Genomic DNA, 14,207 nt, shown 5'->3' on the forward strand with positions numbered 1-14,207 from the left:
GGAGTAAGATAGTCACTTTGTAAATATCTTTTTGGTTAAATTCATAGAATTAGGTCTTTGGGGATGTTAAATGTTAAACCACCTCTGTGAGCAGTATACTATTGTCTGTACTTATTCAGTGGCTCAGAGGAAGTGGGAGAGAAAGAATAAGAAAAGGTAACATGCTAGTGTGTTCATACGTGGACATTTTCATACAGAACCATTTTTGTGTTCATGTATATTTTATTTTGTTGTGTATATAGTCTATATAGTGGACAAATGAGTCCTAAGTTTGCAATATCTAGTCTCTAGATGTTACAGACATCGCCACTGTATGAAAGAGTAATAAAATTAGCACATTTTGTACACTATCTATTGAAATTTATAGGAAAGTTGTCTTCTGTAAATGATGTTTGGATATGAATTTGTTCAACTACCTCTAAACATTACATGTGCCTATTATTTGCCCACTGGATTGGTGGTGGAGAGAAGGAAGTGAGGGAAGGAATAGTTTAGGTCAAAATAGTCATGTTTAGAAGATACTTCAGGTTAGGGCTTCCCTGGTGGCTCAGATGGTAAAGCGTCTGCCTTCAATGCAGGAGACCCGGGTTCGATCCCTGGTTTGGGAAGATCCTCTGGCGAAGGAAATGACAGCCCACTCCAGTACTCTTGCCTGGAAAATCCCATGGACAGAGGAACCTGGTGGGCTACAGTCCATGGGGTTGCAAAGAGCTGGACACGACTGAGTGACTGCACTTCACTTCAGGTTATAACCATTGCTACATGTGTGCTATTTTAATTAACTGTTCTGTGTACATAGTGGATAAATAAATTCTCATATAAAATATCTAGTCTTTCTAGATATTTAGAAGTGCTTGATGTATTTAAAAGGAGAAGTAGTAAAATAATACTTCTTGTAAATATAGTTTAAAAGCGGATGAGAAGGCCTGCCCTGGTGGTCCAGTGGTGAAGACTCCGCCTGCTAAAAGCGGGGAATGGGTTCAATCCCTGGTGCAGGAAGATCCCGCACGCCACAGAACTAAGCCCATGTGCCACAACCACTGAGCCTGAACTCCAGAGCTTGTGCTCTGCAACAAGAGAAGCCACTGCAACGAGAACCCTGAGCACTGCAACAAAGACCAGCCCCGCTCACCACAAGTAGAGAAAGTCCATGCACAGCAACGGAGACCCAGCACAGCCAAAAATAAATTAATTAAAAAAAAACACACACACTGATGGGCAATATTGTCTTTAGAAATGGAATTGTTAAACCTCCTCCCTGAACAGTATACTCTGTGCTTTTTCATTGGATTGACGGGGGTGAGAGGGAAGACTGCAAAAGATGTTTTGCTAGTATGTACTAGAACATTTCAACCTGTTTCTCTATATGTTACATATACTTCACTGCATATATTATGTATATACTGGACAAATAGGTCCCAATTTTATAATATCTAATTTCTAGATATTAAAGAGATTGCCAGTGTATGATAAAAATTGAGTTAGTAAATTAATACATTTTGTACCCTTTGTGTTAAAATTCATTGAAAGGTCATATTCTGAAAAGGACCTTTGGAAGTGAAATTGTAAATCACGTTTAAGTGACAAAAGACATTAATCTACAACAAAGGAGCAAGACTAATCAATGGAGAAAAAAATCTCTTCAATAAATAGTACTGGGAAAACTGGACAGCTACATGTACAACACTTAGAACATTCTTTAATCTATACATAAAAATAAACTCAAAATGGATTTTAAAGACCTAAATGTAAGACCAGATGGATACTATAAAACTCTCAGAGGAAAACATAGGAAGAACAGTCTCTCACATAAATTGCAACAGTATCTTTTTTAATCATCCTCCTAACATAATGGAAATAAAAACAAAAATGCACAAATGTGACCTAATTAAACTTAAAAGTTTCTGCATAGCAAAGGAAACCATCAGCAAAATGAAAAAAAAAAAAAAAAGAATGGAAGAAAGTATTTGAAAATGATGCAACTGACATGGGATTAATATTCAAAATATACAAACAGCTCATGCGGCTCTATGTATAGAAACGAACAAACAAAAAATGTCTATACACAGCCCAGCTTGGTGGGCTGCCGTCTATAGGGTCGCACAGAGTCAGATAAAACTGAAATGACTTAGCAGCAGCAGTCAAAGGCTTTGGCATAGTGAATAAAGCAGAAGTAGATGTTTTTCTGGAACTCTCTTGCTTTTTCAACGATCTAGTGGATGTTAGCAATGTGATCTCTAGCTCCTCTGCCTTTTCTAAATTCAGCTTGAACATCTGGAGGTTCACGTACTGTTGAAGCCTGGCTTAGAGAACTTGGAGCATTACTTTGCTAGCGTGTGAGATGAGTGCAATTGTGCAGTAGTTTGAGCATTTCTTTGGCACTGCCTTACTTTGGGATTGGAATGAAAACTGACCTTTTCCAGTCCCATCACTTCATGGCAAATAGATGGAGAAACAATGAGAGATTTTATTTTTTTGAGCTCCAAAATCAATGCAGATGGTGACTGCAGCCATGAGATCAAGATGCTTGCTCCTTGGGAGAAAAGCTATGACCAACCTATATAGCATATTAAAAGCAGGGATACTGTTAACAAAGATCCGTCTAGTCAAAGCTATGGTTTTTCATGTAGTCATGTATGGATGTGAGTTGGGACTATAAAGAAAGCTGAGAGCCAAAGAATTGATGTTTTTGAATTGTGGTGTTGGAAAACAGTCTTTAGAGTCCCTTGAACTGAAAGGAGATCCAAACAGTCCATCCTAAGAAAAATCAGTCCTGAATATTCATTGGAAGGACTGATGCTGAAGCAGAAGCTCCAATACTTTGGTCACCAGATGTGAAGAACTGACTCATTGGAGAAAACCCTGATGCTGGGAAAGATTGAAGGCAGGAGGAGAAGGGGATGACAGAGGGTGAGATGGTTGGATGGCATCACCGACTCAAAGGACATAAGTTTGAGCAAGCTCCAGGAGTTGGTGATTGACAGGGAAGCCTGGTACGCTGCAGTCGATGGGGTCATGAAGAGTTGGACACGACTGAGTGACTGAATTGAACTATTATTGAAGCCTTCACCAAGTCATGATCTTTTTGCAGTTGTAACATCAGAGGTCACTGATCACAGATCACCTTAACAAATATAGTATTCAGTTCAGTTCAGTTGCTCAGTTGTGTCTGACTCTTTGCGACCCCATGAACCAGAGCATGCCAGGCTTCCCTGTCCACCACCAACTCCCAGAGTCCACCCAAACCCGTGTCCATCGAGTCAGTGATGCCACCCAAACATCTCATCCACTGTTGTCCCCTTCTCCTCCTGCCCTCAGTCTTTCCCAGCATCAGGGTCTATTCAAATGAGTCAGCTCTTCACATCAGGTGGCCAAAGTATTGGAGTTGCAGCTTCAACATCAGTCCTACCAATGAATACCCAGGACTGATCTCCTTTAGGATGGACTGGTTGGATCTCCTTGCAGTCCAAGGGACTCTCAAGAGTCTTCTCCAACACCACAGTTCAAAAGCATCATTCTTCAGTGCTCAGCTTTCTTTATATTTCAACTCTCACATCCATACATGACCACTGGAAAAACTATAGCCTTGACTAGACAGACCTCTGTGGACAAAGTAATGTCTCTGTTTTTAATATGCTGTCTAGGTTGGTCATAACTTTCCTTCCAAGGAGTAAGCGTCTTTTAATTTCATGGCTGCAGTCACCACCTGCAGTGATTTTGGAGCCCAGGAAAAAAAAGTCAGCCACTGTTTCCACTGTTTTTCCATCTATTTCCCATGAAGTGATGGGACCGGATGCCATGATCTTAGTTTTCTGAATGTTGAGCTTTAAGCCAACTTTTTCACTCTCCTCTTTCACTTTCAACAAGAGACTCTTTAGTTCTTTACTTTCTGCCATAGGGTGGTGTCATCTGCATATGTGAGGTTATTGATATTTCTCCCAGCAATCTTGATTCCAGCTTGTGCTTCATCCAGCCCAGCATTTCTCATGATGTACTCTGCATATAAGTTAAATAAGCAGGGTGACAATATACAGCCTTGATGTACTCCTTTTCCTATTTGGAACCAGTCTGTTGTTCCATGTCCAGTTCTGACTGTTGCTTCCTGACCTGCATACAGGTTTCTCAAGAGGCAGGTCAGGTGGTCTGGTATTCCCATCTCTTTCAGAATTTTCCACAGTTTATTGTGATCCACACAGTCAAAGGCTTTGGCATAGTCAATAAAGCAGAAATAGATGTTTGTCTTGAACTCTCTTGTGTTTTCAGTGATCCAGCGGATGTTGGCAATTTCATCTCTGGTTCCCCTGCCTTTTCTAAAACCAGCTTGAACATCTGGAAGTTCATGGTTCACGTACTGTTGAAGCCTGGCTTGGAGAATTTTGAGCATTACTTTACTAGTGTGTGAGATGAGTGCAATTGTGTGGTAGTTTGAGCATTTTTTGGCGTTGCCTTTGGGATTGGAATGAAAACTGACCTTTCCCAGTCCTGTGGCCACTGCTGAGTTTTCCAAATTTGCTGGCATATTGAGTGCAACACTTGCACAGCATCATCTTCCAGGATTTGAAATAGCTCAACTGGAATTCCATCACCTCTACTAGCTTTGTTCGTAGTGATGCTTCCTAAGGCCCACTTGACTTCACATTCCAGGATGTCTGGCTCTAGGTGAGTGATCACACCATCGTGATTATCTGGGTCAGGAAGATCTTTTTTCTACAGTTCTTCTGTGTATTCTTGCCACCTCTTCTTAATATCTTCTGGTCCTGTTATGTCCCTACCATTTCTGTCCTTTATTGAGCCCATCTGTGCTTGAAATGTTCCCTTGGTATCTCTAATTTTCTTGACGAGATCTCTAGTTTTTCCCTTTCTATTGTTTTCTCTATTTCTTTGCATTGATCACTGAGGAAGGCTTTCTTATCTCTCCTTGCTATTCTTTGGAACTCCCCATTCAAATGGGTATCTCTCCTTTTCTCCTTTGCTTTTCGCTTCCCTTCTTTTCACAGCTATTTGTAAGACCTCCTCAGACAGCCATTTTACTATTGGGTTAACCAAGAAGTTCATTTGGGTTTTTCCATAAGAGGTAATGGAAAAACCTGAATGAACTTTTTGGCAAACCCAATAATAATGAAAAAGTTTGAAATGTTGAATGTTATTAAGAAGTAAGCAAATGGTCTTGCAAAAATATCACAATAGAATTTCTTAATGCAGAATTGCCACAAAACTTCAGTTTATTTTAAAAAAATCTGCAAAGCACAGTAAGATATACCTATATGTACCTTATTTTCAAAGAACTGTGTTTTGATCTGTTTTGGGGCTGTTTGAGGAGAATGCCTACAACTCAATAACAACAACAAAATTTTTAAATAGACAATGGACTTGAACAGACATTTCTCCAACAAATATATACAATTAGCTAACTAGCTTATGAAAATATGCTCAAAATCACTAATCATTAGGGAAATGCTAACCAAAACCACTATCAAATATTACCTACACCTATTATGAGAGCTGCTATTTAAAAAACCTGAAAATAACAAGTGCTGGTGGGAATATAAAAGGGTGCAGCTGCTGTGAGGAACAGTATGGTGTTCTTCAAAAAAAAAAAACTGAATTACCATATGACCCAGCAATACCACTTCTTGGTGTTTATTGAAAAGAACTGAAAGCAGAATCTCAAGACATGTTTGTACATCCATGTTCATAAAAGCATTATGCACAGCAGCCAAAAGGCAGAAGCAAATGTCCATCAACAGATGAATGAATAAACAAAAATGTGATATATATACACACACATACAACATGGATGAACCCTGAGAATTATGCTAAGTAAAAGAAGCCAGTCACAAAAAGACAAGTCCTTTATGCTTTCACTTCCATGAAGTATGAAAGAGTAGTCAAACTCGTAGAAACATAAAGTAGAATGGAGGCTTTCACTGGTCAGGGAGCAGAGAGGAATGGGGAGTTTTTGTTTAATGGGTGCAGTGTTTCCATTTTATAAGATGAAAATATTTTGGAGGTTGATTGTAGCATAACGTGAATAAACTTAACACTACTGAACTATACACTTAAGAACATTAAGATGGTAAAACAAAACAAAAACAAGGATGCCTGCTTTGGCCACTTATATTCAACTCTGCATTAGAAATTCTAGCCAGAGCAACTAGGCAAAAAATAGATAAATAAAAGGTATTCAAACTGGATGGAAGAATGAAACTATCTCTATGTGCAGATGATATGACTGCATATATAGACAATTCTAAAGAATCTACAAAGCAACTATTAGAACTTGTGAACAAATTCAGCAAAACAGGGTATAAGCTCAACACTCAAAAAATCAGTTGTATTTCTACATTACCATCAGTAAGCAATCAAAAAGGGAACTAAGAAAAGACTTCCATTTACAATTATCATCTAAAAGACCACTTAATAGTAAATTTAAGCAAACATGTAAGATCTGTACTCTGAATACTACAAAATAGAAAATCTAACTTATTGGAAAAACATCTCACGTTCATAGACACTCATGACTTAATATTCTTAAAGTGGCAATATTTCCCAAAGCGGTCTATAGATTCAATGCAATCCTTACCAAAATCGCAACAGCCTTTTTGTGTGGAAATAGACAAGCTAACATAAAATTCATATGGACTTGGCAAGGGACTTGCCTTGCTGTGCAACACAGTTTGCCAGTTTCAAAATAAGTTAAACACAGAATTATCACATGATCCATCAATTTCACTCCTAGGAAAGAACTGAAAATAGGTCTTCAAACAAAAACTTGTACATGAATGCTCACAGCACTGTTCTCAATAACCAAACATGGAGTCACCCCCAAATGCCCATGAAATGATAGATAAACAAAAGGTAGTATAGACGATGGAATATTTATTTGGTCATAGAAGTGATGAAGTAATGATACAAATTACAACATGGAAGGGTCCTGAAAACACACTTAGTGAAAGGTTACATGATTCCATTTATATGAGCTATCCAGAATAGGCAAACCCATAAGAAGAAAATGGATTAACAGTAGCTAGGGGCTGGGGGGAATGGGGAGTAGCTGTTTATTAAGTGATGGTACTGCTTATTAGGATTCGCTGGTAGCTCAGTGGTAAAGAATCCATCTGCCAATGAAGGAGACTCAGGTTTGATCTCTGGGTTGGGAAGATCCCCTGGAGTAGGAAATAGCAACCCACTCCAGTATTTCTTGCCTGGAAAATCCCACAGACAGAGGAGCCTGGTGGGCTGCAGTACATGGGGTTGCAAAGAGTCAGACAGGACTTAGAGACTAAACAACAGGATGGGGTCTCCTTTTGGTATGACGAAAACATTCTTAAAGTAGGTGGTGGTCATGGTTGCACAACATCATTAATATATAAAATGTCACTAAATTCTGCATTTTAAAATGGTTGAAATGTGAATTTTATGCTATGCGTGTATTTTACCAAAGTTAAAAAAGAAGAATCCCTTGCCAGACTCTACAAAGATTTAGATTTTGCCAAGCCCTCAGGATTGTCACAAAGTCTGCCTCCTCCTACTAAATAACCTCGGTCACCTGGTCTATGCAGATTGTCTCGTCTCTGAAAAACCATGAGTCCTAATGCTGGCTCTAATTCACTTGAATTATTTATCATGTATTTTCTTTTGACATCACTTAACTTTTCCTGTGGAATAGACAAGAATCATTCCCTTTATTCCAACCACTTCTTTATGCAACTGCAAGACTGTCACAAGAAGGTTCACAACATCACATAATGAAGTCTATCAAAAAATTTTTTTAATGGCTCAGTTTCACAGCTCAATAATATCATAGGATCTGCATTTACCTACATGGCATCTCTTTCCTACTACTGATCTGCTCTTCTAAATCAGAGGTCAGCAAACATTTTCAGTAAATGTTCATAGTAAGTATTTCAGGTCTGTGAGCTGTCTGTCACAATCACTAAACTCTGCCCTTGTAATCTGAAGGCAGTCACAGCCATAAATAAAAGAGCATAGCTGTGTCTCAGTAAAAGTTTTACAGACACTGAGATTTGAATTTCACACAGTTTTCACATCACAGACTATTACGCTTGATTTGTTTCTCAGTCATCTAAAAATTCTTAGTGTGTGGGCAATAAAAAACCAGGCAGCATGCCTCATTTGGCCCATGGGCTGTAATTTGCTGACTTGTGCTCTATATTTTCCCTGATGTTAACATTTATTTCTACTATTTCAAATGAATGTATAGACATGGTATAAACTTCAAATAATCAAAACTGTGCATAAATTAAACAACTCACCTGCAATGTGATCATTTTCTGTTGCTTCTGGAGAAATGTAGAGAGCTGAGAGAGTACACCTGAGAAAGAAGGAAGGTCATGAGTGATATCACCTGCCTAAAAAGCTCCACCCCAGTAGCTGGCATAACATCTTAGAATGGGAGATGCCTTGAGAAGGGGCAGAAAGGATAACAGTGAGGGAGGGAGCACTCCATGTCCATGCATGACTCTGGTTTGATTATGTAATACTTAGACAAGCTAGTTTTCAAATGTAAAAGCATTGGTTTTCTACTCATTTGTTAACAGTGTATGCTCTAACATACAGAAAATGTGAACAACACATTAAACTAATTAAGCCAATTAGGAAAAGCCAAGATTAGAACATTAAAACTGATGCTGAGCAAAAATATTCAGCACAAAATTTATAATGTTCATTACAAACCAGAAAAATCTCAACAGTGTTCTGAAAAAAAAAAAAAGGATGGGGTATTTTTGGAAGGGGAAAAAAAAGAGTTTACTCTTAATTTGGTTTCGGGTCTCAACAGTATTTTTTAATTAAAAACAATAAACTGGTTTTGATTTATGTGTTGTTAAGGCAGAAAAGACCTCCCTGGACCATCAAGAGACTCCATGGCTGTCCTTGATTCTACCATAACAAAATGTAGGATTGTAAACTAACCACTTTTTTACCCACTTCCTGCCCACCCCAACCCAACTCCATGCTTTAAGTAACACATAAATAGACCTGTCTTAGGTCCAAGTCGTAACGACCTGTCTTGCAGCACCATCTCTGATTCTGCAAGCTCAGGACAGGGGACATCAGGTATTCTCTAGCTGTGCTGAGTGCAGGAGCAGCTCAGAATACAAGTGGAGTAAAGAGTGAAGGGTGCAAGAAGGTAAACTCCCTCCCCTGTGGCTGGTCAGCTCTTCCTTCCACAGGATGCCTTCACAACCTCCCAGGAAGGCGTACCTTCTGTTCCTTTTGTCCAGAAAGTTAGCCCAAGGTTTCCACCATCACTACCACCTGGTCCAGCAGGAGGACCAAAGTCTGCTCCTCTGAGGTCCCAAGCGAACTGACTGTCCTGCTAGAGACTCCTGCTCCCGGAATCACCCTTTCTACTCCACAAAAAGCTATTTTGTTGCAAGAAAGGTGGACCTAAAAGGGTCAGAATATTTGTCCCAGATCTAAAGCTCCTGGAATTTAAGCGGGACCTCCTGTAAAAGCCAACTAGGGCTACAGAGGGCACAGGCAAGGGGATCAATTTTTTTCGCTGAGAAGAAAAGTGCACATCTACTGGGAGCCCGAAAGCCAGTTTCTGCGCGGTCTTCCAAGGTCTCAGACCACCCCGCACCTTGGAAATGAGAAAAACAAGCTTCACCTGGTAACAAGCGCTGGGACGTGCTGGTCCTCACCAGGAGCATAAAAACGGAGTCAGAGCCACACCGAGTCTGGAGACAAAGCCGTTTCCTCCTTCACCCGCCCCCCGGTCGCCTGTCTCAACTCTGCGGGGCTCCACCGAACCGTCCTGGTCCTCAGCAGTCGGGTCCACAAGCCTGAAGCTCCGGCATCTTCTCCTCGCGAGACTGCAGCTGCAGACCCGAACCTGCAGGCTAGCAGGGAGAGGAGGGGGAGGAGGGAGCGCACATGCGCAGAAGGCCATAGTGACCGCCGAGTCCTGTCCCAGAAAAGGCACGGTACATTTCTTGAAAGCCTGTTATTGTTCAGTCGGTAAGTCATGTCTGACACTTTGCGACTCCATGAACTGCAGCACGCCAGGCTTCCCTGTGCTTCACTATCTCCTATAGTTTGCTCAAATGCATGTCCCGTTGAATCGGTGATAACTATCTAACCATCTCATCCTCTTCCGCCACCTTCTCCGTTTTGCCTTCAATCTTTCCCAGCACCAGGGTCTTTGCCAATGAGCAGGCTCTTCCAATCAGGTGGTCAAAGTATTGAAGCTTCAGCAACAGTCTTGCCAATGAATATTCAGGTTGATTTCCTTTAGGATTGACTGGTTTGATGTCCTTGCAATCCAAAGGAATCTCAGGAGTCTTTTCCAGCACCACAATTCGAAAGCATCAATGCTTCCGAGTTTAGCCTTCTTTATGGTCCAGCTCTCACATCTGTACATGACTACTGGAAAAACCAGTTTTTGACCGTATGGACCTTTGTTGGTAAAGTGTTGTCTCTGCTTTTTAATACGCTGTCTAGGTTTGTCATAGCTTTCCTTCCAAGGGACATGTGTCTTTTAACTGCAGTCATTGTCCCCAGGGATTTTGGAGCCCAAGAAAAAAGAAAATAAAATTCTCGTTCTATTTACTATGAAGTGATGGGATTGGATGCCACGATCTTGGTTTTTTGAATATTGATCTTCAAACCAGTTTTGTCACTTTCCTCTTTCACCCTCATCAAAAGGCTCTGTAGTTCCTCTTCACTTTCTGCATATCTGAGGTTGTTTATATTTCTCCCATCTCAATTAGGATAGGGTCTGCGATAGAAACAAACTTATGGTTACTCAAGAGGAAGTGGGGGGAAGGGATAAATTAGGAAATTTGGATTATATATAAAATAAACTGCATATAAAATTGGTAAACAATGACCTACTGTATAGCACAGGGAACTATATTTAGTATCTTGTAATAACCTAAAATGGAAAAAATCAGAAAAAGTATATATATTGGTGACCTTAGTCACTCAGTCATGTCCAACTCTTTGCAACCCTATGGACTGCAGGCCGCCAGGCTCCCCTGTGCATGGGGATTCTCCAGGCAAGAATACTGGAGTGGGTTGCTATGCCCTCCTCCAGGGGATCTTCCCAACCCAGGGATCAAACCCAGGTCTCCCACATTGCAGTCAAATTTATTACCGACTGAGCCACCAGGGTAGCCCATGTATATATATACATACATATGTAACTGGATCAATTTGCTATACATTTGAAAGTAACACTGTAAATCAACTATACTTCAGTTGAAAAAAAAAAGGCTCTGCAATTTTGTACATTGGGTAGAATTGCCAGATTTAGCAAATAAAGTACAAGTCATGAGACACTCTTTTATTCGTTGCTCATCTGAAATAAATTTTAAGTATCTAAATTATGTATCTCTCATCAATTAAATTTCTATGATAATATTGGCTCTCCTTAACAGTTCCTTGTTTTGAAGAATTGAGTTACATTATTTATTCCAGAGACTGTCCATTTACAGGTTCCATTTTCATTATATGTTACTTATTTTGTAGTTGTATCTCACTTATTTTGGACATTCATTAATGAGAAAACACATTCAGCTTTATGAATGGATATAATGGCATAAAGTTAACAACTCTGGGAACTGCTCTTCAAATTTGATTCGTTAAACACATAAGATCATCATTCATGGCACAACTTGCCTTTTCCACTCTTCAGGATCATATTGGATCTCTTTGATTAATAATTTTTTAATATGTCCACTAACAAAAAAACTTTTTGTCAGTTTTTTCTGTTCCCTTTTAACACTATAAATGATACTTTCACTTGTCCTTAAGCTAGACAAGCAGTTAGTAACATCCATGTAAAAAAATCAAATTAAGAGATGAAACTCATTTCTAAATACAGTCATAGCAAGCACACTAATGATTATCCACATAATCATTTTATAATCATTATTGAAAGAGGAGAAATTGTTCTCTCAAATTCCATAATTCTATTGTTACAGATACTGAAAACTACGAACAAGAAATAAGCAAATTAGCTTCATTTAAAAGGTTAAATTAAATATTTAAAAGGTTAAATAAGAATTTGGGGCCTTTTCTGGAGGATTAAATATTTCAGTGCTTTAAATATTAACTGAGAACTCTTCCAGCTGTATTTGTTAAAGAATGTCAATGAGTTTCTGAATGCAAGAGAAATGAATACTGACTGCCAACAAAAATCACAGAAGTCCTTTAATAACTCAATTCAAATGTTAATAATATAAATGCTGAAGTCAGAGAACAACTTCATGTCAATTGCTTCAACATCAATATAAAAAGTATCTCTATCTGAATAGCAAGTACTATGAAGAATGTGGCCGGACAATCAACACCTTCCACATAATCTTTCATGCTTTGTTTATCCTTGGAATAAACATGTCTTCACCTTTATGTAAACATCCACCAAAATTTGTATTTGTATTACCTCCATCAAAAGCAGTGTAGAAGCAAGGGGAAATATGTATTTTCCACATTGTAATTGCTTGTACTCATGGCTATGCTGAAAAAAAAAATAATGAGGCTATTAAAACACTGATAATCTCTGTAATCGTAAGTGAAGCTATTTTTGTTGTTGCAGTGGACTTTATCTTGGCACTTGAAATTGTGATTGCAACTTTGGAATCAGAAAATACTCTGCCAGTACTACGTTAGGTCATTTGAGCTGAAAGAATGATGATGGTGTAGAGGGTATTTACAGCTTCTGCTTCAATTACTATATCTCAATCTGAATTCCTGTTAAACGAAGACATTATTTTATCTCTTTCGATGGACAGGGAGGCCTGGCGTGCTGCAATTCATGGGGTCGAAAAGAGCCGGACACAACTGAGCGACTGATCTGATCTGATCTGATAATACTAGTTCCCCTGGAGAAGGAAATGGCAACCCACTCCAGTATTCTTGACTGGGAAATCCCATGGACAGAGGAGCCTGCTGGGCTACAGTCCGTGGGGTTGCAAAGAGTCAGACATGACTTATTGACTAAGCAACAACAATATCCTATTTGAGGATTGAAGATTGAATGTTTTCCTCCTAATTATAGGAACAAGACAAAGATGTCCACTATTGGGGAGATATAAATAAAAATAAAATCTTCCAATTCAGAAAACCTCTCCGTATTGCATAGAAGGAAAATAAAACATCATTTCCTAGACCCAGCATGATGCATTGATGTGCTTGCCCTGCATGGTGTGAAAATGCCCCTCTCTGCCATACCTCTTTTTCTTTCAAAGGGCACAGTGTGATCAAATCAGATGTCTTTTCCTCAATAAGCTCCATGGATATTCCATCCAGAGTAGAGAATATGGTACCTTTTAGTTGCACAACAGGTCTCTCCTCAACAGGTTTATAGAAGGATTGGGAGAAACCAAGAACACAAGTTCCTTAGTTAGAGGACCTAACTGCATGTGAATTGTACAGGAAAAGGAATAAGTAGACTGATGCAAAATACTAAAACAAGAAATTCCTGAGGAAACTGAAGGATAAGCAGAACTTTATCAGAACAGGCAAAGAGATTAGGCTGAGGAAAAGTTACTGACACATATGGTTCACCATTTCCCACCTCAGAGTCTCTCAATCTATCCATTTTCAGCTGTTAGCCAAGATTTCCTAGCTGGAGGTTTTGTTCTTCTCCATCCTGATTCTCTTGTCCCTGTAGTCAGTCCCTGCCTCCTCCAGACCCTGCCTCCTCTGATCCCTTCATGAGTTGACCAGAATAGGGATCTCTCCCTTTAGTAAAGAATTCTGATCAGCCAATGCAGAAGTCTTCAATTTCTTTTCTTGGATGTCTTTCTCTAGATTACCCCTACATTGAGTACCTGCTGCTCAGATTTGACTGTCTATTCTTGTCATCCTACCACTTTCCCTTAATTTGGATTTGTATAGTTGGCAAGAGAGTCAAAACGAAGGTTGCTAAAACTAGAGCATATTTTGATCTGACCCCAGGTTCCAACCAGGGAGTTCTGAGAAAGCGTCAGCAAACCACTGATGGAAATCGATGGGGGACCCCCATGTCTTCTAGGTGCATTGCTGCAACATCACCCAGCTCATTTGTGGAAAGGCTTCAAGTATAGCTTTCAGCAACCCTTCTCTGAGTTTGAAACTGCCTTGGTTACTCCATAGTTATGAGGGGTGGGGTGCCAGATAGCTTCCCCTGATGTAGTGATCTTCCAGACCCCAATGTGATTGCTCTACCAAAGGAGCAAAATCTCCTAATTTCAGAA

At 39.5% G+C, this 14,207-nt stretch overlaps 1 protein-coding gene across 1 annotated transcript in view; it reads right to left on the minus strand.

Moving 5' to 3' along the window:
- LOC102274176 (zinc finger protein 37A-like) overlaps positions 1–12,766 on the minus strand; it is a 36,019-nt gene extending 23,253 nt beyond the window's left edge. The window contains 3 exon segments of the mRNA XM_070364693.1: positions 8,277–8,335; positions 9,669–10,744; positions 12,413–12,766. Coding sequence (XP_070220794.1) covers positions 8,277–8,335; positions 9,669–9,916 — 307 coding nt within the window. The 5' untranslated portion in view covers positions 9,917–10,744; positions 12,413–12,766.
- Positions 12,767–14,207: the final 1,441 nt, after the last annotated feature.

This window comes from Bos mutus, chromosome 28, assembly GCF_027580195.1.
Source record: "Bos mutus isolate GX-2022 chromosome 28, NWIPB_WYAK_1.1, whole genome shotgun sequence".
Taxonomy (NCBI): domain Eukaryota; kingdom Metazoa; phylum Chordata; class Mammalia; order Artiodactyla; family Bovidae; genus Bos; species Bos mutus.